Raw genomic sequence first — 23,502 nt, 5'->3', positions numbered from 1 at the left:
AGTATTGGTAACCAGGGGATCGATGCTGGTGCCAGGGGTACTGGAGATGGTACTGATGACACCTGGCTCTTCTTTCCTGGCACCAGGAAGCTTCCTCGCCTTCTTTTTAGGCAGCAGTGATGGGGAATGGTTCTGGGCAGAGCCTAGTGCCAGGGGCGAACTTCGCACCAAAGCTGAGGTGCTCGGTGAATCCTGGCAGGACGGCTTGGAGGCCGGACGGAGGGCAGACTCCATGAGGACAGCCTGTAACCAAATATTCTGCTCTTTCTGTGTGTAAGGCTGAGAGTTCTTACAAATGCGGCACTTGTCTTTTACGGGTGCCTTCTCCAAGCACTTGAGTTAGCTGCTGTGAGGGTCACTTACAGGCATAGGCATGTTACAGACAGCACAGGGCTTAAACTTGGGAGACTGGAGCATGCCCCACCCAGGATGTAGTCCCCCATTGGGTCTAACTACTAATTACTATCCAGGGCTGCCCAGAGGATTCAGCGGGCCTGAGGCAAAGCAATTTTGGGGGCCCCTTCCATTAAAAAAAAGTTGCAATACTATAGAATACTATATTCTCATGGGGGCCCCTGTGAGGCTGGGGTCTGGGGCAAATTGCCCCACTTGCCCCACCCCTCTGGGCAGTCCTGTTACTATCTACACTTAACAGCTACTTAACACTAACTAATAAAGAATCAACTATATACAAGACCTTAAGGCTCGAAGTCAGAAGACGAAACCATTGGCCCTTGCTAAGCAAGGAAAGGCACTCCAACTAACCACCATGGGCGGTAAGAAGGAACTGATAGGGTGAAGGGCCGGCGGCATCTTATATACCAACACATGAGAGCGGTACTCAAGGGGGCCCTATGAATACGGCCCTACAGATACCGCTAAGGCAAAAATCTCTAACGACCATGCATGTGAGTGCATGCACACCTAGAATGGAATTGACATGAGCAAGCACCAGAAGAACAGGTTTATAAATCAATAAATGGATTACACTCCTCAATATACTCCAGGTAGTTCTTTTCAACCACAAAAAAGAAAATGTAGACAATTCATTTAATAGGTAATTCCAGTATAGTTACAAAATAAATTGCTGAAATAAGTTTATAAATATTCTTTAACTTATCTCTGCTTCAGAATTTCAATGGGAAAACACTGCAGATTGAAAATTTAGACAAAATCTGAAAGGGGACTGACATCACTTTGTGGCATGTTTCTCAATGCATTATGCATGATGCCCTTTTGGCTGTGGCATGATATTGCCAGCTGTGGCTCACTGTTTACATCCCTGATGGGAAAGCACAACATGCTGAAAGTCTGACATCTTTCTTTGGAACCTAATCTCTTAGGGACAGTAACCATAATCTGAGGGAAGTTCTAGCACAGGAGGTACATGTCATTTATCCTTATTACAATATGCAAAACATTTTGGTACATGTTATCCTTGATGATCCATCATGGAATTGCATGTCACGCTATCCATTGGGAATCCTGGCCTTTTTGCAGAAGCATGACTGTACTTTAGATAACGCTATTTCCAGTTGCTCAGATAGATTGGACGTTATCTCTCTAGAGTGTGGGAAAAGAGAAAATGCAGCCACAGTCATTGGAAGATTCCTGATGCTAAAAGCAACATCTGAAGAAATAATATGCAAGGAACCAATTAAGAACACTGCATTAGTATTTATACTGTATTATGGGATTTTTTTTGTTTTCAGATGCGATTTTAATTGATTTTCTTCCCTTCAAACTGTGAAGTGTCCAATCCCAGTATGATCAGGACTCTTACACATTTTGCTTCTATACAGTTTCTACCCTACACATTTCCGCTGTAGAATGTGTCTCATTCTTTCTTTCATGTAATCAACCTGGTATTACCTTTTCTCCTGTACTCTGCACTAATCTCTTGTAACCTCTTTTGGCAAAATGAAGTCAAGCAATAGATTTCATACATATATGAGCCAACATAGAAATGACAGGCATATAAAGAATTAGTGAAAACTGATAAATCCATGTAAAATCTGTAGTCGACAAATAATGTTTCCAGTTTAGTACTTTATCATAATCCTTCCCAAAAGCACAAATCTTTGTAAATATCCAGTAAGCTGGTAAATACCACATGCTCATTTATTTTACTTATATTTTATTTTATTTTACTCCATACCTATTCAAAGCGATTATCTATTGCTCTCTTTACCTACTGGGCATTTCTAGTTCTATAAATGCAACAGTGACCTTTAAAAGCATTAATTATATCTACTTAATTTTCCATACTTTCCTGTTTCCAGTACATGATTAATTCTTGGCAAAGCATATGGTTCTCACAGCTGAAAATACTGGCTATTCACTACTGTGAACTAGTCAGACAACAGGAGACATTGGGCCAAATTCTGCCATGAGACAAAACCCACTGAAGTCAACTAAGTAACACTGGTGCAATTGAGGGAACAATTTGGTCCTTTTTTGTAATCAGTATTGCAGGGTAAGAATTTTCTCGGAAGCTAATTCAATTTAGCTGTTATTGAGGAAATAAAACAGAAGACAAAAATGTTTCAAGATCTTTGACTAAACCACTGACCTATAGAAATATTTGAATTCAACAGTTTTCATCACTTTGAAGGGATTTCTTCAGCAGAACTGTTTCATGGAAACGGATAGCACGGACCTTTTCAGCCTTTCTACCTGTTGTACAGAAGTTTCAGCGTCTACTAGAACAATTTCTCAACCAGCTCAATGCCATATTTAGAATATAGCCAAATTTGTGTACTGTCAAGTTTTATAGCTGGTTCAAATCAAAAGTTGATAGTTATCTGACATCTATTTGGATGCCTTTGTGAAGACAGTAAGAGGTGTTAGTCTGGTTCCTAACAGAAAGGTGTCTACATCCCTCAAATCAATATTACACTTGTTTTTGGGTCTCAGAAGGATTAAAGTACAAAATGAGTATGGAGACTGACCTGCTCGCTCTCATCCTCCAGGTCAGGGTTCAGACATGCCAAAAAACTGTGTGGGAAAATTTGTACAGCCACTGCTTGGGCTGTACCTGTTCTATGTATAAAAGAGCGGTTATTACAGGGTTATTGTTGTAGTGCCAGCTTAAGTGCAAGAGTGTAATACGAAAAATCAAAGAGGAGTTTGAAGAACGGCTAGCCAAAAACTCCAAAGGTAATAACAAAATGTTTTTTTAAGTACATCAAAAGCAGGAAGCCTGCTAAACAACCAGTGGGGCCCCTTGACGATCAAAATACAAAAAGAGCGCTTAAAGATGATAAAGTCATTGCAGAGAAACTAAATGGATTCTTTGCTTCAGTCTTCACGGCTGAGGATGTTAGGGAGATTCCCAAACCTGAGCCGGTTTTTGTAGGTGACAAATCTGAGGAACTGTCACAGATTGAAGTGTCACTAGAGGAGGTTTTGGAATTAATTGATAAACTCAACATTAACAAGTCACCGGGACCAGATGGCATTCTCCCAAGAGTTCTGAAAGAACTCAAATGTGAAGTTGCGGAACTATTAACTAAGGTTTGTAACCCGTCCTTTAAATGACTGGAAGTTAGCTAATGTAACGCCAATATTTAAAAAGGGCTCTAGAGGTGATCCCGGCAATTACAGACCGGTAAGTCTAACGTCGGTACTGGGCAAATTAGTCGAAACAATAGTTAAGAATAAAATTGTCAGACACATAGAAAAACAAACTGTTGAGCAATAGTCAACATGGTTTCTGTAAAGGGAAATCGTGTCTTATTAGAGTTCTTTGAAGGGGTCAACAAACATGTGGACAAGGGGGATCCTGTGGACATAGTGTATTTAGATTTCCAGAAAGCCTTTGACAAAGGTCCCTCACCAAAGGCTCTTAGGTAAATTAAGCTGTCATGGGATAAAAGGGAAGGTCCTTTCATGGATTGAGAACTGGTTAAAAGATAGGGAACAAAGGGTAGGAATTAATGATAAATTCTCAGAATGGAGAGGGGTAACTAGTGATGTTCCTCAGGGGTCAGTCCTAGGACCAATCCTATTCAATTTATTCATAAATGATCCGGAGAAAGGGGTAAATAGTGAGGTGGCAAAGATTGCAGATGATACTAAACTACTCAAGACCAAAGCAGATTATGAAGAACTTCAAAAAGATCTCACAAAACTAAGTGATTGGGCAACAAAATGGCAAATGAAATTTAATATGGATAAATGTAAAGTAATGCACATTGGAAAAAATAACCTCAACTATACATAAAATATGATGGCGGCCAATTTAGCTACAATGAGTCAGGAAAAAGATCTTGGCATCATCGTGGATAGTTCTCTGAAGATGTCCACGCAGTGCGCAGAGGTGGTCAAAAAAGCCAACAGATGTTAGGAATCATTAAAAAGGGGATAGAGAATAAGACAGAAAATATCTTATTGCCCTTATATAAATCCATGGTACGCCCACATCTCGAATACTGTGTACAGATGTGGTCTCCTCACCTCAAAAAAGATATTCTAGCACTAGAAAAGGTTCAGAAAAGGGCAACTAAAATGATTAGGAGTTTGGAGAGGGTCCTATACGAGGAAAGATTAAAGAGGCTAGGCCTCTTCAGTTTGGAAAAGAGGAGACTAAGGGGGGATATGATAGAGGTATATAAAATCATGAGTGATGTAGAGAAAGTGGATAAGGAAAAGTTATTTACTTATTCCCATAATACAAGAACTAGGGGTCACCAAATGAAATTAATAGGTCGCAGGTTTAAAACAAATAAAAGGAAGTTCTTCTTCACACAGCGCACAGTCAACTTGCGGAACTCCTTACCTGAGGAGGTTATGAAGGCTGCGACTATAACAATATTTAAAAGGGAACTGGATAAATTCATGGTGGCTAAGTCCATAAATGGCTATTAGCGAGGAAGGGTAAAGAATGGTGTCCCTAGCCTCTGTTCATCAGAGGATGGAGATGGATGGCAGGAGAGAAATCACTTGATCATTGCCTGTCAGCTTCACTTCCTCTGGGGCACCTGCCATTGGCCACTGTCGGTAGACAGGTACTGGGCTAGATGGACCTTTGGTCTGACCCAGTACGGCCGTTCTTATGTTCTAATGCCTTCCACAAGCACTAAATTCACTTAAAATATATCTTTTTAAAATGTAGAGTCATTTTCTTACAATTGATGATACTATTATAATACAAAATAGTGTGGTGGGATTGTAAAGTTAAAAAATTACACACAGGAAAGAAAGTTACGGCGTCTGGGAAAAGACACAAGAGTACTGAATACACTGTGTGATGCAGGAAGAAATGGATTAGTACATATGACGCAGGAGAAATGAAATATTTATGCTACTGTGCGTAGGAGGAGAAAGACTGCAGGCAAATTAAATGGAGAATTTCTCTTGCTCTGGGAAATAATTACAGCAGTTTTGTAAGCTATAATATACTAGCAAAACTACTGGGATATTTTCTGAGACAATAATAAAGTTCTCTCCATATTTAAATAATATTTTGTGCTTCTTAGAACCACAAAGAACGTTAATTAAGCCTTACAAGCTTCCCCTTTCCCTCATGAGATGTTATTATTCACCATTTTTAGGAGTTGTGGAAATTGAGGAACAGAGAAATTAAATGACTCACCCAAGATCACACAGCGAGTGAGTTCAAGACCCAAGAGTAGAATCGAGAACCTCGGACTCTCAAGCTTGAGCTCTAACAATGACGTAACAGAACAGTCCATAGGGGTGCAGGATCAGGCAGCAGCAGCAGTTCATAAGTGACTGGTTTGTTCAGCTCCTAATGATTTCTTTTTATTTACTTACTTTGTAGTTTTCTAGGAGTAGACACCAGGAAGTGTGAATGACAATATGTCCCTATATTTTATATGAGGAAGATATGGTATCCCTGTAACATTGTGAACATTACCATTTACCCTGTCACACTAGTAGTGGAAACTATATTAATGTACATACAGCATCTCTGTGTATTCTTAGGGTTGCATTCTAAGGCTATGTCCACACTGCAGCAGGGGGTATAATTTGTATCTTGTGTAGATTTACCCATGCTAGCTGTAATCTAGTTAATTCACTAAAAATAGCAGTAAGGACATGGCAGCATGGGCTAGCAATGCATTTATATACCCAGAAAGGCCAAGCAGGCTTCTATAACTTATGCTGAAACCTACACCACTGCATCCTCACTGATATTTTTAACAAGCTAACTAGATTTAAGCTAGCACAGCCTGCACAGGTACATCTACACCAGCTCCCCGGCTTGCAATATAGGTGTAGCCTAAGGAACTGACTGTGCCTCTAAGGCCCGGTCCTGCATTAGAGGCAGTGTGGAGACTCAGTGCATCCAGGGAACAGAGAGGAAACACAACTGACACCACCTCTCTTCCAGAGCATAGCAAGACACTCCACTGCATATCCTTCTCGCCTTGGGGAGAGGACGAGAGAACACTGCATGACAGATGTGTAGTCACAGTGCTTAATGCTGTACTGGAAGGCACTCAGAGCACAGTATAAGAACGTGAATAGAACAGAACAGAAGCATCTGTTCTCCCTCCACTCATGGCTGATGAAGTGGGATTATGGATCTGCATCATTGCCATCCCTTTGAGGAGGTCATCATTGCTCTGAGTGCTCCCTGGATTTAAAGACTGCCTGTGCCCTGCCATTCCATGCATGTACAAAGGGGCTCCTTATGCCTTTTTAATTCCACCATACACAGGTGCCAGCACAGAGGTGAGGCACAATTTGACTCATAATATATTGGAATAAAATATTAGATAAGAATCAACCCTACCTCCATCAAGAATACAAAGCATGTACCGGTAGGACATTAGAAACTCAGTCATTTTACCAGAGTTATTGCATCTCATACAATGGGAACAATGCATAGGCCAAATTCAGAAGTGACATATAAAGTAGTATCAGCTGGACTCCCTTCCACTGGCTAACACCCACTCCACTTGTGTATAAGTGAGTCTATGCCAGTATAAGCTACACACTGAGAAGCAGATAGAAAGTGTAAAGTATCCCCTATCTGAATTTGGACCATAGTATGTAACATATAGAGTACAGAAAACTATCAAGTCTCAAACCCAGAATTATTCATTGTGATCCATGGAAACGTGAAGTGTGTGATAAACCTAAAAATTAGAATTATTACTTTGTGAGAGATTTAAAAAAAACCAACCCAGTGCAGTGGAGGTTTAGATGAAGACGCAAAAATGAATGTTTTGCAGATTCAACTCTTTTTCCCATGATGAAATACTCTGGTGTATAATTACCATTTACTGAGCTTGCTGCTGTTAAAAAAAAGTAATAAAGTGCCCAAACTAATCCTGCATTTGGAAAGAAGCTGCAAAAGAATCAAATCTTCATGTACAGTTTCCTTTTTCCAGTGTCTTCCTACAGGGTGATATTGTTGTTTACTTGTAAGAGCAGCAGCTAACAAACATTGGGTAAAACGTTCTCTCTCAAATCACTGAAGTAAAACAGTGGCTCTTTCAGCATTGTTTAAACAATTAGTAAGGCATAAATAATAACCTGACAGATACCTAGGTCAGCATCAGTTTTCCATGCTTCAGTTATTGTAATGGGCTTTGCTGTTACAGGTACAGTTCATGCAGCCTACATTAGAGCCAAACAGCGAATAGCCCTATGTGGGTACACATGGGAAAGGAGACCTCCAGCCACAATCTGGATTTTGCACGTGCCGAGTGGGAGGATTCAGGGAGTGTTACTGCTGCCAGTGATGCTAGGTGCTCCTAGCAGGTAGGCGCGCTATGCAGCTTGCATGGTGTGGGGGACTATCAAGATCATTTAGTCTGACCTCCTGCACATTGCTGGCCATAGAACCTCACCCACCCGCTCCTGTAATAGGCCCCTAACCTCTGGCTGAGTTACTGAAATCCTCAAATCATGGTTTAAAAGATTTCTAGTTACAGATAATCCATCATTTACCCTAGTGTAAACCTGCAAGCGAACCGTGGCCCATGCTGCAGAGGAAGGTGAAAACTCCCCAGGGTCTCTGCCAGTCTGACCCAGGGGAAAATTCCTTCCCAAACTCAAATATGGCAATCAGTTAGACCCAGAGCATGTGGACAAGACCCACCAGCCAGACACTTGGGAAAGAATTCTCTGTAGTAACTCAGAGACCTCGGCATCTAGTGATGCTGGGCATATTTGCTTCTGTGCACATTCCCTCAGCACACATAGGGGCCTACTACTTAATTACATGCTTTAGTGGCAGAAGGCCTCCAACGACAGACACCAGTATGATAGCCCATAATATCTGGTAGCTATGTGCAATGTGCATGGTTGTGAGGAAAACTCACTTTTAGAAGTGAGAGAGGTTGGGGTCAGAAAGGCGGGGCAAGCGCCAGAGTCACGGGTCTGCTCCCTCCCCACCATGCTTCCAAGGTCTCTCCACTGAATGGACCGTGAAAGCTAAGGTGTCTTCACACACAGGAGGAGGGGGAGAGGGAGTGGAACACCAGCACTCTTGGCTGTTGTTTTGGCAGTGGCACTCCCTGCTCCCTTGACCTCTCCCTGTGGATGTATTATTTGAGAGGTTCTTTGTCCCCGGTAACTCCACACACCACCCAGCCAGACTTGTGACAAAAGAGTAGACCAGAACTCTTGCAGAGGCTCCTGTTACAACATGAACAATCTTCATCCTTCTCAGCACCACTGTGAAATGTATCAAACAGCTTAAAAACAAAATCAGCCCTAAACACTGGATTTATTTAAACCAGCATTATTAAATTATTCCTCCCAGTTGAGAACAATTGCACCATTCATACAAACATGTCAATTTAAAAACACTTCATGAGGAACAAACAAAAATGATCATTAAAATAGTCACACGATTGAAGTGAAGGCAACACACCACAGAGTCTGCAAGGGAATGTGGATTCTGCAACAGACATGTATTCAAGTTCTGCTTTCCCTACAAACCTCACTACGACATTTGCCCATTTTTGGAAGATGGCACCCTTGTCTTCTTTGATCTCTGCCAAAGCAGGATGTACAAGACAAACAATTTTGGCAGGAAAAATGTTGGTAAAGCTTGTGGGTGGTATTCTGAAAATGCATCTGTACTCAGACATGCCTCAACAGGAGTGGTAATGTGTTTCTCAACGAGGGAAGTGTGCAGAGTTCTAAAATCTCTACGGAGAAAGCAGGTAGGTCCACACACTTTTGACGCCTCCTACTACTCAAATAAGCTGCTGTCTGCACTCAGTCATTTCTGGTATAAAATCTACTAGACAAGCTGGATGGTGAATCTTCAGGTATAGCAGCAATTGGTATAGCTACACTAGTGCTGACTCGTAAATGTAGACAAAGGTAAACCAGGGTGAACTCTATTTATCTCAAATCAGTGCAGAACCTAGATTGCCCTTGTCTATACCAGTGTAGCTATAGTGAAAGCTGGTCATCATTTGCTGAATCAGAGCTATTCCTAAGTGTGGACAAGGCCCCAGTAGGTTACTACTAGAGCAAAATATGGAGCTGCAGCTGCAACACTCACTTTTACATATGCACACCAGAAGCAAGTCATGTATTTGGATTTGAAAAGGATGGTGAAAGAGTCCTGTTCAGTTTCGATGCTGCATCAAATTCTCAAAATAAAAATTTTTACTGTCTTAAAAAGAGAAATTTTTAGATATTTTTGACTGATGCCTTCTTTAAGGCTGTGTCTACACTATGGACCTTACAGTGGCACAGGTGTACCGTCTCCTGTGTGCCACTCTCTGCCAGCAAGAGAGAGCTCTCCCACCGGCTTAATTAAACCACCCCAATGAGCAGCAGTAGCTATTTTGGCAGATATGGTGCTGTCCACACTGGCACTTTTGTCGGTGAAACTTATGTCAGTTGGGGAGAGGGGTGTTTTCCACACTCCTGACTGATATAAGTTTTGCCGACAAAAGTGCTAGTGTAGACAAAGGACTAAGTACGGATATGGACCCTGAGGGAGTTTGACTGCTCTGATAGCTGGGTCTTGAACTGTAAAACTAACAGGGCTAATGGGAACAATGGATCTTCAGTGAGCTAACCAAGCTTCAATAATCTTTCAAGAACAGCTAACAACGATTAAGCAGCATAACAGCAAGTTTTCCAAAATCAGGTCACCACGCCGGACACAGGAACTTGTGTGCATGAGAGACAATAATTACAGTATTTACTCAGTAACTTTACCATCCCAACTATTCTCAACCACAACTTCTACTTTTAAACAATGCACTGATCACTAAACAATCATAATGTGTTACTGTCTCTGGGATATCTAAATTAAAACACACAGCCCGAAGTAATTCCTGAAGTATCATACTCAGCACAATGCTATTACATCAGATTGTTGGGGTTACTCTGCACTGCACAATGCCTGAGTCATCACTAGATATTAGTCCTTTGCACCTCTTTGCACTTCATGAAATATCTGCAGAGCAAGTGAACTTCATTTTGTTTGCACTTGTGATTTGAATAAGTCTGTTGGAACCAACTAATAATAAAACAATATAAGTATTAGTAACATCTGTTGTATATTGTATGTTTACCATTGATTCAACCCTCTCACACAATTAACACTGATGGAAAATTTGTCTGCTCAATGTATTAATGTACCCTATGCTAAAATATTTTAGTTCTGATGAATCTAAAAGTTACTGGGGCTAATCCAGTGGTCTGTTATACATACACAATCCCACTGAAGCCACAGGCATAACAAAATTGAGCCATACAAAATTTCTAATCTGACACTAACCAGTAACATAGGGCAGTGCAAACTTGTCCTAAACAGATTACACCCATATAGCAACTACTGCATAATGAGTTTAGCTGCTTAGCAACCAAAGCACAAGAATACCAGGTAAAATGGATTAGAAACCTCTGATTTGTGTCAGATAAATGTAACTGGCCAGCCAGTGAGATTAATTTGCACTGAAGATCTCAAATGACACCACCCTATGGTATTATCACACAAGACATTTACTAGCCTGTTAAATAAACATAAAGGGGAAAAAAACTTTAACATGACAAGAACTATTTTTCCCCACTTACAAACATGCTACTTCTTAAAGAAAAACTCTGTCAGGCTAAAAATCATGTAACAAAACAAAAAATATTACCTTTGTTACTTATACCACCTTATATTAAAAAAATAAAGAGCTTTTAAAATCTTATATACTTTTCATCATTTATACTGTCTGTTCAGCTTTGAGTACTTCATTTTTAGGAACAAAAATAGACTAGTCCATTCCACTTCCTGGTTCTCATGCTATCCACAAGACCGCAGTGTGTGAATTGGAAAAACTGCATGGGAATATTTAAACAAACAAACAAACAAACATTTAAACAAACAAAAACTGGTTTGCACTGTCATTTAAATAACAATACAAACCATCTCCATTAGTATTAATTTCTGTATGTTTATTTTTTAGCAAACCCTAATTTTTGGATGCAAACTTCCTGATAATATTGACATTTTTAGTCAGCAGTCAGGGAACTAAGGCATAGATTCTAATTTTTTTTTTGTTTCTGGTATCAGGGGCCATATATACATACAGTGAGAGATTGCCCCTGCCACAAAGAACTTACAGTTTAAATAGACAAGCCAGGCAAAGGATGGGAAACATCAGTGCTTTAAATACAAGAACATCCTTCCAGCAACAACAACGTGCTAGGAGCTGCACAAACACAAAGGAAGAAATGGTTCCTACACCGAAGGTCTCACAATCTAAGGGTATGTCTACGGACAATGGCAAGCTGTGGTAGTGCAATGTGCCACTGTAGCACTATAGTGTAGACCAGTGGTGAGCATGCAGCCCATCAGGGTAATCCACTGGCAGGCTGCCAGATTGTTTGTTTACATTTGCATGGCACCCACAGCTTCCAGTGGCTGCCGTTTGCCGTTCTCGGCCAATGGGAGCTGCAGGAAGAGGCGTGGGTTGCCCTACATCAACAGAAGAAGTTCTTCCATCAATGTAGGTAACCCATCTCTCTAAGATGTTGACAGAACAATTCTTTCATCAACCTAGCTGCACCTACAATGGGGGTTAGGTGACCTAACTACATGGAACAGAATGTGAAATTTTTCACAGCCCTGAACAATGTAGCTAGGTCAACCTAAATTTTAGATGTAGACCAGGCCTAAGACAAACAAGCAGTATGGGAATGGTACAACATACAAGTGAACTGGTCAATGTAATCTAGTGAAGGTGAAGTAATTTTTAAAAATAAAGCTGCATAGTCTATAATGGGATGTCTTTTGACTCATTCACTATTAGTTGGCTGATTTCTAGTAGGTGGCACAGCAGAGTGGGTCTTTGAGAGGGATCTGAATGTGGAAAGATGAAAGGCCTTACAGACTAGCTCAGGGACTGTGTATCACGCAGAGGATAGATTGCTTTTAGCACTTAACCACTGTAGGAAAAGTCCATTCTCATCTTGGGGAGGAGACATTTTAGTGTCCATGTTAATAACCTTCCTCGTTTTCTCTGATCTTAATTTGTTTACACAATTAATTACTATTCCAAGAGAAGTTACTGTAGGGCTGATCGTAAATCTTCCATAAGATGTGAATTGTAGAGGAAATCTGAGTATCATCAACAGTGAGATTGTTCTGCTAAAAAGAATGTCTTCAATGCAAACTGGACGATGTCTATGTATAATGCAATTTGGCCAAAGGGAAACATTTCTGTGAAGAGGCTGTTGATATTTTGAAAGCTGCATTAGAGTAACAGCCTGAAAGATTTAACAAGGAGCACAAAGTTGGTCTAAAACCAAATGAGACACAGTAATGTAAGCATTAACTATTTCAGTGCTGATCAGATAACATGAGAGTAACGCAGTAACATGAGAGTAGGACACAGGAGTAGTGGAGGGTAGGAAATACTGAGGAAAGAACAGAGGGAACCCACTAATTGAGGAAAGAAGGAGAGGAAAAAGAGAAAGGAGGATGGGGGAAGAAAAGAAACAAAGGTCAGAAAAAGCAGTGGTCCTGAAAGGAAGCTTGTGTTCCCACTGAGGGATGCTGAATGCAATGAGAAGGTAATAATGACAATAAAAAGGTTAGTAACTACCTAAAGGCTGTACCCTATCATAGATCTTTGTGCAAGCTTCCCATTGCCATAGCTGTACATGGAAAGTCGTATGTTCTTCTCAATTTTCTAACCTGGCCCCCAGACAATAACTAAAAATAGGATGTCGCCTTCTGCACAGAGTGAGTCGACATCCCTGCTGAGCATACTCGGATAAGGTGAAAAATGGAATTGCTTCCATAATATATGAATGCTAACCGATACTATCTGTTTGTCTTAAGGTTTTATACTGCTGTCTTTCATCCCAGTATCCAACTACCTGCCACACAAGAATTGACAGCAATAGCAAAGTCACTAGTTCATGTTGTCTCAGGCTCTTGTCCCTTTTCTGAGGTTAGGGTTTCCTTTTCTCTCTCTCTCTTGTTAATTACTTTTCTTCTGATACTAATGCCCCTCTTCTGATAACAGTGTTGCCCCTTCTTCTGACACTAATGTCTTGCTTCTGACATCAGATTTGCCCTGTCGAGTGGTAGCAGAATTCTGGGGTCCTGCAGGCTGCCTTCCCAGAGGAGGGAAATCAGTGGTGCAGAGTCTGGGAAAACCCTAAGTTTAGCTTGTCTCATTTACACATATAGACACACCTGTCCTGGAATAGAGGCAGTCAAAAACAGCATGCAGGAAATCCCCTTTTCTAGAAATCTCCCTGCTATTGAGATTCTCTTGAAGGAAAACTGTATAACAAAACTCCCAACAACACAGCATTTCCTGAAAGACTAAATTCTTACCCGCATACTAAGAAAAAAAACCACACTTGTAGGACCATACACTTGCACCATCTGGTGTATATTTCCTGCTAGTCTTACCAATAAACATGGGCATAATTATATTAACCAATATTTTTTCTCTAAATTCTCCATTAGCAGATGAAGCATGGTCTAACAGTCTGAAAAAAGGATTGAGAGCCAGAAACTTGAGTTCTAATTCAGACTCTGGTAGTGACTCATTTTTTTCACATTAGGGGAAGTCACTGAGGCCAAGAGTTCCCAAAGTGGCTACTAATTTTGAGTGTCAACTTTAGATACCTCTGAAAACCACACTCAAAGTGTCAAGTTGGGTATTTAAAATTTGAGGAAGCCAAAATTAGCAGTCACTTTTGGCCTTAATCGCTACAATTTGTACAATGGAGATAACAATGCCTACTTATTACACTTCCATGGCAGGGCTGTTCTTGACATTAATGTATGTTCATAAATCACTTTGAAGATTAAATAAACATATTGTTTAAATTACTGAAATTTCTCTTCCAGAAACCCGGTTTATAAAACAAACACAGAAGACCAATGAACAGGATAAGTATGTATTAAATGAGTCACATGATGATCTATAAATGACAGATAGCATGGAAGTTCAAACTAGCCAGTTTATTCCTCTTGCCCACATCATTTTAATGAAACTTTTATGATAGCTAATGCCATCTGTAATAAGTACACAGTATCCTATGCCGCCCCACCTTACTAGCGCCTCTTCATTCCTTGTATTACTCCTGCATGCCCAAAGCACAAGCTAATGACTTTGAAATTTTTTTTAATCAAATCTAGATTTCTTAACCATAGTTATGACAAGTGCACAAACATGTACAAATACACACACATTACATATTCATATTAAAATGTGTGACTATTTTCTAACAGAATGGCAGAAATGCATTAAATTGCTAGATTTTTCTTTAGAAATGACACGTACTACCCTTGGAGAAATACTCCAGTATAGAAGAGAGGCGAGATGATGTTGTGGTTAGGGCACTAAACTGGGACTCATGAGACCTGTGTTCAGTTCTTAGCTCTGCCAGAGACTTCCCATGTAACATCTCTCTGTGCCTCAGTTCTCCACTTATAAAACAGGCATAATGGTTGCGAACCTCATGAGGGCTTGGGGGAATAACTATACTCTCAGATTCATGATGAAGAAAAATCTCCAATTCAAATGCACCAGAAAGCTGACTTTAAACATTCATAAATCCATCTGTTAAAACTAATTTTCTACAAAATTGTCTTGATGTTAATTAACATCTCAGTATAATTAATAGATTATAAGGCAAAAAGGGACAATTATCTAGTTTGATCACCTGTCTATAAAACAAACCCTATTTGAAGCATCTAGCATTCTTCATTTTTCAAATTATTCCAGCATTTACATTTCCTACTGAAAGCATATTTTATTCTATGTTTAAGTAACTTCAAAACACTGAGCTGGTTTTGATCAATCATTTAGAAAATTTTACCTTTAGGTTTGAGACAAAACATGAAAAAAATTCAGCTGCAAAAGGTTTTACTTTAGGAAGTTAGGAGCAATTCCTTTCATGATTTTATTTGAATTAATTTATTCAACATCTCCCCCTGCATTATTTGTTCAGTTTATAAGCTGTGTGAACAACAGATGGGAGTTTCACAAAAGTTTTCAAATAACAACCTTTAATTTTCTGCTAGCCTCCCAGTTAAGCAAAACATATGCTTATACCCATCCCCATTCACCAAGAACTTCAACACGTGCTCAGTTTTCATGTCAATGGATTTAAGCACTTGCTTAAAATAAAACACATACTTACATGATTTGCTCAGTTGAGTCCCTTGTACAGATTATGGTTCCAATCTTGAAGTCAAAGGGGACTATTCATGTGATTAAAGTTAAGCATGCGTGTAAATGTCTGCAGGCTATGGACCCAATGTATGTTCCTGACAGTCTTCTCATCTGTGTGGGGAGACTGTCTGACACTTGCCAGTCAAAACTGAGAAGCATTGTTGAAGCAATATTAACATGTAAGTGTATATCCATATTAGCATCCACTTGGCATAGTTCCTGAATTGGGCCCATGGCTTTCCAAAATAATTTAAAATATTTTCCATAGTATATCAATGATGACTATAAGATAATTTAGAAAAACATCTTAATGAAAAGTATATCTGAACAGATTAAAATGTCTACCTTATGAAGAGACAAGGTAGGTTTGGTAATATCTTTGATTGGACCAACTTCTGCTGGTGAAAGAGACAAGCTTTCAAGTTTATACAGAGCTCTTCTTTAGGTCTTCTCTGTGTAAACTGGCAAGCTTGTCTCTTTCACCAATAAAAGATGGCCCATTCAAAAGTATTAGCATACCCACCTTCTCTAAAATAAGGGACCAACATGGCTACAACAACACATTATGAAGGCAAACACTACAGTGTGTCTTGCCACGCAATCTGTACTGAGCAACTTCTCTGCACTGTCTGCACGGTTTAATAATACTTTACAGCATGCAAGGGAAAGCTCCCACTTTTAGAAATGTTAATTTTTGTGGGGAAGGGAATAAAAAATAAAATGAAGTTACATATAGAAAAAACCCATCAAGTAATTTGGCAATTAATATAATGCCAGTCTTCCCCAATATGACCAATAAGACATATCTGAATTACAGGATCACTATGGTAGGGCCCCGTTCTGAGGTTTTCAGCACCTTGATCTCCTACTGCAGACAATTTTAGTCTAAATAATTAATCCAACACTTATGTTTGAAACATTGTTGGCTCCACTGTGCAAAAGCCTTTGTCTCAGCAAAGCTATTTTTATTGTACACAGTGCTTGTTTAAGAACTGTTTCCCTACCTGTTTTTTTAATTGGAGCTGAGCAAATAATTCAGTGAATAATATAGCTGTTTCCCCCCCAATTCACAAACAGTTTACAATTTTTGCTGATGTATTAATTATGTTTATATACAATTTCTACAAAGAGTCCTTTGTAGATTGTTCACAAGCAGTTCTTTGAAATATTTCATTATTGAGATGTGTTGCTTTATTTTGACTGGACACATAGGTCAATGATAGAACAAGAAGCAATGGGCTTAAACTGCAGCAAGGGAGATTTAGGTTGGACATTAGGAAAAAGTTCCTAACTGTCAGGGTAGTTAAACACTGGAATAGATTGCCTAGGGAAGTTGTGGAATCTCCATCTCTGGAGATATTTAAGAGTAGGTTAGATAAATGTCTATTAGGGATGGTCTAGACAGTATTTGGTCCTGCCATGAGGGCAGGGGACTGGACTCGATGACCTCTCGAGGTCCCTTCCAGTCCTAGAGTCTATGAGTCACATGGTATTTTTTGTTGTTGTTGAACAGGACAAGCTTAATTCTTAAAGACTCCAGTTTCATGTGAGAATTACAAGTTCAACTTTTGCTCTCTGCTAATATAACATTTGAGTGAAATCAACCCCTGTATAGAATGCCAGCACAATGTCTATGCATGATTAAAGTTCCACATAAACCAATGGGGGTCCCACTATTTTCCATAGGAGACTGTATCACAGCCAGATATACCTCACTGTGTCTTGGAACACTTGTTAGGTGTCTAATTAGTTAACTAAAGTTACATTCAAGTTATAACTGACCACAAACTCTAGTCTAGTTATTCTCCTTGAGAGAGGGGAAGTACTGAATAGTCTCTGTGGTGGAGAGATGGCTTAAGTGGGAGGAGAACAGAGGACTGAGAGGATGTCAGTGGAAGCTACAGACAAATTTGTGAATCTCTTACACTGGGAAATGGCTTGGAGAGCGGGAAGAATACAATTCAGAAGTGTCACGGGAAAGACGGTATGGGCTGGGAATGGAAAGGGAGGGAAATCACCAACAGAAGCATGGAGGGAACAGCAGTGGCATAATTTACCTTATGCAAAGCTGGCCTTTATTGATGTTAACATTCCCCAGTCACATGACTCGTATCAGCAGGATGGTATATTTATTTACATTTCAGGAGGTCTGGTCTCCCTTAGTCTTGAAAATCTCTCTCTGTTGATGAAATCTATTTCCTCCAAATGCCTCCTCTATTATTGTAAGAGTAGTGTGTTCAAACATTCTGAAACTCAACTGACATTCCAATTAGAATGATCCTCAGATTCTTTGAAGTCTCTTTGGTAGAAATAAACTTTATTTGGATTTTTTTCATATACGTTCCTAACACATTATTTGTGCTAGTGTCAGAAGACGTGAAAGGCTGAAAACCCCACTACTTTAAATACTATGCCAACAATCTGCTAATGGAAAATTTGAAAACTGTAATCTAGATACTACTGACAATTTTCCTACAACACACTAAACACATTTCTTGTCTTCTTAATCAACTGTTCAGTTAACAATTTTTCCTGACAATTCTGTTCAAAAACCTTTTAAACTCCGATACTCCATAACTGCATGCAACTAATTACCACAATTGCACATAAAGCCACAGCAAATTCATATATAAGACAGGTAAACATTTAACTACTCATTTGTGCATATACATGTTTGGTTCTGCTATGCAACTAGACAGTATGATTTTTGTTATGCCTATGTTGGCTTAATGACTTTGAATTAGTAACAATGGGCTAATTTCTCCCGGGTTTAACTCCACTTATTTTAACAGTTACACCAACAATGACTTTCCCCCAAGAATTCAAATGTCATTCTTTGCCAAAAAAGAACCCTGAACTCAGGACTTGGCTGGCAAGTAATATAACTGAATTTTAAGTATTTTATTTTAAAAATAAACATTTATTTATTTATAGATTTTAAGTCTAAATATTGCATTTTCTCTAAGGACCAAATCCTGGTCCCATTTAACTTAATGACAAAATTTACATTGACTTAAATGAGGTTAATGATTTGGAACATGTAACATTTTAAAAGAACTTTAAGATTACAGATGTTTTTAAGGTTTTAACCAGATACAATAATTGATATTCTATCAACAAAACTGCTTATTTAGGCTTTATTCTGCAGTCCTTAGGCAAAACTCCCACTGAAGTCAACGAGATGACACAAAAGTATGAGAGAACCTTTATCTACCAGGTGAAAAGCAGACGACTGTTATCTGCTCTGCTGGATGACAGATGGAAATAAAGGTCTATGGGGATGAAGTATGGAAATTAGCACTGAATATGACTAGTCTCAAACATCTTAATTAATCAGTTTCAGAGAGTCTAGACAATTCAATCACCATCCAAACAGAACATTTCAGCTTACAGAGTGCTTACATTTTGGTAGCAATTCCAGTCTGCAGAGGGATTCCATAACAGAAATCCCTAACAGTGAACACACAGTGGAGAAGGGAATAGTTTAGGGAGTAAGGATCTCATTATCATCGTTTGCTGTCCTCCTACCTCATGGACAGCATTAGTTTTATAGGAGTTGATTTGAAGGGCAATATATCTGCCTCCTCTTCTTTTTGAACTCTACAAACATCAGCTTCATTTTACGGCACAAGAAACTGAAAATATGAACCGCAGGAGCGTTCTCCTGTAATCTTATTTCTGTCAGAGTTAACGAAAACAGAGTTTTAATGAACCATTTGGGTATCTCTTTTTCTGCATACTGGACACTAACAACATTTTTATCTCAGTTATGTAAGCCACTGATATATCCTATTATTGTACACAGAAACCCTAGAAAAGGATAACTCAGTAACCTATTGTTATTTCTCTACTGCCATCTTCTGGCATGTACAAGGCAACACAGTATTTATGCTGGTTAATAATGGCACTACATTTCCCATGAAGATTCTGTTTGGGCAAGCAGTGAGCTGGATATACCATTTTCCTTTGATTTCTTGATAACATGCAAATTAAAAGGAGACCCCATTCAAATTTCATTTTTCTGAGGCATCAATGAAATCCTCTAAGAAATATTTCAAAACACTGTGCATTGATACCTTTTATGCAGCTTCATTTTGAACTGCAAGTACTTAATACTGTTGTATAGCTCTCTTGATGAAAGTTAACCAACAGGCTTATTTAGCATACCTTGGTCTGGAAGCAGCAGTAAAGTTGTGTTAGATAGGGATGTTTCCGTGCTAATGCCAGAATTCTCTTTTCTGTCATTGTACAGTCTACATCATCATCTTGAAGGATGACATCTTTCTTTAAGACTTTCACCGCATATACTTCATCTTTACCTTTTAGCTCAGCTAGCATGACCTGGAATCAGCAGAAAGCTTTGCTTATACACAGCATACATAATCACACAAATATATGATACATGACAAATTTAAACGCAATAGAAAAAATGTGTAGAGATTTGAAAAGTATAGAACAATTGAAAAGATAACTGCATTAACACGGGGAAGATAACTGAATACCCACCGACGAAGTGGGTATTCACCCACGAAAGCTCATGCTCCAAAACGTCTGTTAGCCTATAAAGTGCCACAGGACTCTTTGCTGCTTTTACAGATCCTGACTAACACGGCTACCCCTCTGATACTTGCATTCACATGGCACTCTCAAGTTGCCTATTTTACATAGCTTAGTAGCTGAAGAAATTCACATTTTAAAATGGACCCTTAGTAGAATTTTGAATATCAGCCACACAGTGTATGCTTCATTCAGTTTAGTTAAGATTGCAGGCAGTTAACTCCTTGTTATCCAGTACCTTACAGTTTGCCTTCTGTGCCCTACTGCTGAGATCTGGAAAATAGGGAAGGGGACAAAGCTAGAGCACAATGTGGGTTTCCTTCCCTTTTTGGAAAGTGCTGCAACGATTTTGTCATTCTATAGAACAATGCACATCACAATGACAGCCTGAAAAGAGCACCCAAAATCAGCACCTATTTGAGGGAAAAGTCCTGTCCCATTCAAACCTGAGCTTGGCTTGTCTGGGTATGGTACAGAGGTACTCTGCAGAGACTGATTGGCGTATTGAGGAATAAGGAGACAAAGAACTGCTCCAGAACTGGTACTGCAGGAACCCCTGCATATGCAGAGACCTCTTTATTATGGAGGAATCAAGAATGGATCTGTGTAGCAGCAGATTTCCATGTTCCATCCCTATCTCTTAATCACCACAGAGCATAGCACACTGAAAAGAAAATTACTGTAGATCTGCATAGCTCCAGCTCCACACATTCCCTGCCGCCCTTACTCACTTTCAGTAGTATGTCTACACTGTGAAAAAAAACCTGTGGCAGCTGGCCTGAGTCAGCTGACTTGGGCTCGTCAGGAGGCTCAGATTGCGGGGCTATAAAATTGCAATATAGATGTTTGGGCTTGGACTGGAGCCCGGGCTCTGATACCCTTCCCCTCACAGAGTCTGAGCTCTAGCCTGAGCCCAAATGTCTACATGGAAATTCTATAGCCCTGCAGCTCAAGCCCCATGAACCTGAATCAGCTGACCTGGACACTGAGACTTGGTGCTATGGGTTTTTAATCACAGTGTAGACATATCCTCTGCAGTGGGTATGTCTATATACCAAAAGTGAGCCCCCTGAGAATTAAACCTATGAAGCATGCATGGTGTTTTCGGTCCTCTCACAGACTCCTGCTTCTTCCACTTATTGCCTCGGAGTGGAACTGCACCAGTTCTGCTGCCTAAGGGAAAAGATTTGCCAATTTGGAAATAATTACTCCTTGTTCTCACATGCCATCATTATTATCTTCTTAGTGCTATTTCTGAACTAAGATAAATCCTTGCAAGATATTCACAGTGAGGAAGATCAGACCAGTCAGTAAATTATTACTCATTATTTTTATTCATAGAATCATAGAGGATTAGGGTTGGAAGAGACCTCAGAAGGTCATCTAATCCAACCCCCTGCTCAAAGCAGGACCAACCCCAACTAAATGATCCCAGCCAGAGCTTTGTCAAGCTGGGCCTTAAAAACCATTAAGGATAGAGATTCCACCACCTCCCTAGGTAACCCATTCCAGTGCTTCACCACCCTCCTAGTGAAATAGTGTTTCCTAATATCCAACCTAGACCTCCGGCAATGCAACTTGAGACCATTGCTCCTTGTTCTGTCATCTGCCACCACTGAGAACAGCCAGCTCCATCCTTTTTGGAATCCCCCTTCAAGTAGTTGAAGGCTGATATCAAATCCCCCCTCACTCGTCTTCTGCAGACTAAATAAGCCTAGTTCCCGCAGCATCGCCTCATAAATCATGTGCCCCAGCCCCCATAATTCCGTTAATTTTCCCCCTTTTCTCCCTCCCAAGAAGTATGCTAAATATTAACAGCTTAATTAGGATCCATGCAAATCTGCATGCAGAAAAACCTGCATGCTCATTTTTCCAGCATTAGCACTAGTGAAAGCAGCCAGTAGATCAACACCTGTGTAGGCATGTGATGGAATTTATACAAGCTTCATTCATGCCAAACTCATCTGGTCAACTCAAAGTCAAACTCAGCCAAAACCACAGAGCTTTGCAAGGTTTTCATCAAGCCATTAATGGGCTCATGTTTGTTCAAAATATAGTCCAGGCTCACTGAAAGGTTTAAAATTCTGCGTGAATCTTATCTGGGTTTCACATCAATAATGAAACCAAAATCAGGAGAGGTCTGCCTGGCGCGGGGGGGAACGGGGTCCTTAGGACAGCTCCGGCCTTCAAATTATTTTTGCTTTCTTTGTTGAGAAAACCGTGATTTTACTATTGCTAGCGTTAAGGGACACAATGCAACTATCGCAGAATGAACTGGATTATATCTTGGTCTGTTTCATCATCAATAGAATCATCAGGCTGCTGCTACTGAGCTAGAGGAGGGATGGAGACCAAACACAACTTGATTTTCACATGACGTGTGGAATTTTCAAGGCAGGAAGTTGGACAAATACAACCAGCCATCATTTGACTTGCAAAGTGAGCAAATTTGAAGTGGAAATCATCTGAAGAGAGAACAAACACAGAATCCCATAATGTCATTTCTACACTTCTGTTTCCTATCGGAGTATACCCACTGTAGTTATTTGCCCTGTCAAGCAGTATTTATTCTACATTTAGTTAATGCAGTTTCAATAGTGAAATCTTGAAATCCAGAAATCTAGTTCAGAGCTCTTAGCCCTCATTTTTTATAATGATTTAAACAGTAAAGTAATTCTAGCTAATCATCAGGATACATATTCATCAAAATGACTATTTTGAAAGCTGACTATCCCAATAAGTAAGACAAGAAAGAAACGCCTGTGGTGGGATCACATTAGGCAACATTAACATTAGTACTGTGTATGGCAGAGTCAAAAATAATCCATCAGAGAAAGCCACCAACCTTGCCAAAGCTGCCTTTCCCTAATACTTTAATGAAGTTGAACTCTTCAAGGCCCATTCGCTTGGTCTGGACTTGTTTGACTTCCCCGTTTTCACCATTCTCCCCAGGTTTATTAAGCTGATTGTCTGTTGATGTTGTTGCTGTCGCTCTGTGTTCTTCTCCTCGATTGTCGAATGACAAAGCTTTCCTAATGTTGTTTTCAAGCTCTTTGATTTCTGTGAAAAGGTGGGAACAACAGATTGACTTCTCTACAAACCCAGTCCACGCTATTGCAGGTGATTCCGTCCCTCTTCTCATTATAAGAAATATACTGCTGAATCTCTCAGGTAAAGTTATTTAGTTATCTAAGGGCTTAGCTAATGAAATTTATAAGTTTTAAGGGTGACCACTACATTTCAGTACCACATAAATAATGTGATGCAAGGCATTCAATCTAAATAAATAGATCATGCTGACACC

General features: G+C 39.7%; 1 protein-coding gene across 2 annotated transcripts in view; it reads right to left on the bottom strand.

The window, feature by feature from the left end:
- The window catches only part of PRKCE (protein kinase C epsilon), a 495,965-nt gene that overhangs the window by 139,039 nt on the left and 333,424 nt on the right, over nt 1-23,502 (bottom strand). For both annotated transcript variants that reach the window (XM_030557687.1, XM_030557688.1), the window contains 2 exons: nt 23,044-23,258; nt 19,809-19,982 (listed from right to left, as the gene is read on the bottom strand). In XM_030557687.1, coding sequence (XP_030413547.1) covers nt 19,809-19,982; nt 23,044-23,258 — 389 coding nt within the window. The remainder of the gene's footprint in view (nt 1-19,808; nt 19,983-23,043; nt 23,259-23,502) is intronic.

This window comes from Gopherus evgoodei, chromosome 3 (genome assembly GCF_007399415.2).
Source record: "Gopherus evgoodei ecotype Sinaloan lineage chromosome 3, rGopEvg1_v1.p, whole genome shotgun sequence".
NCBI lineage: Eukaryota > Metazoa > Chordata > Testudines > Testudinidae > Gopherus > Gopherus evgoodei.
The sequence above is the reverse complement of the archived record's forward strand: the minus strand, read 5'-3'. Positions and strand labels throughout refer to the sequence as shown.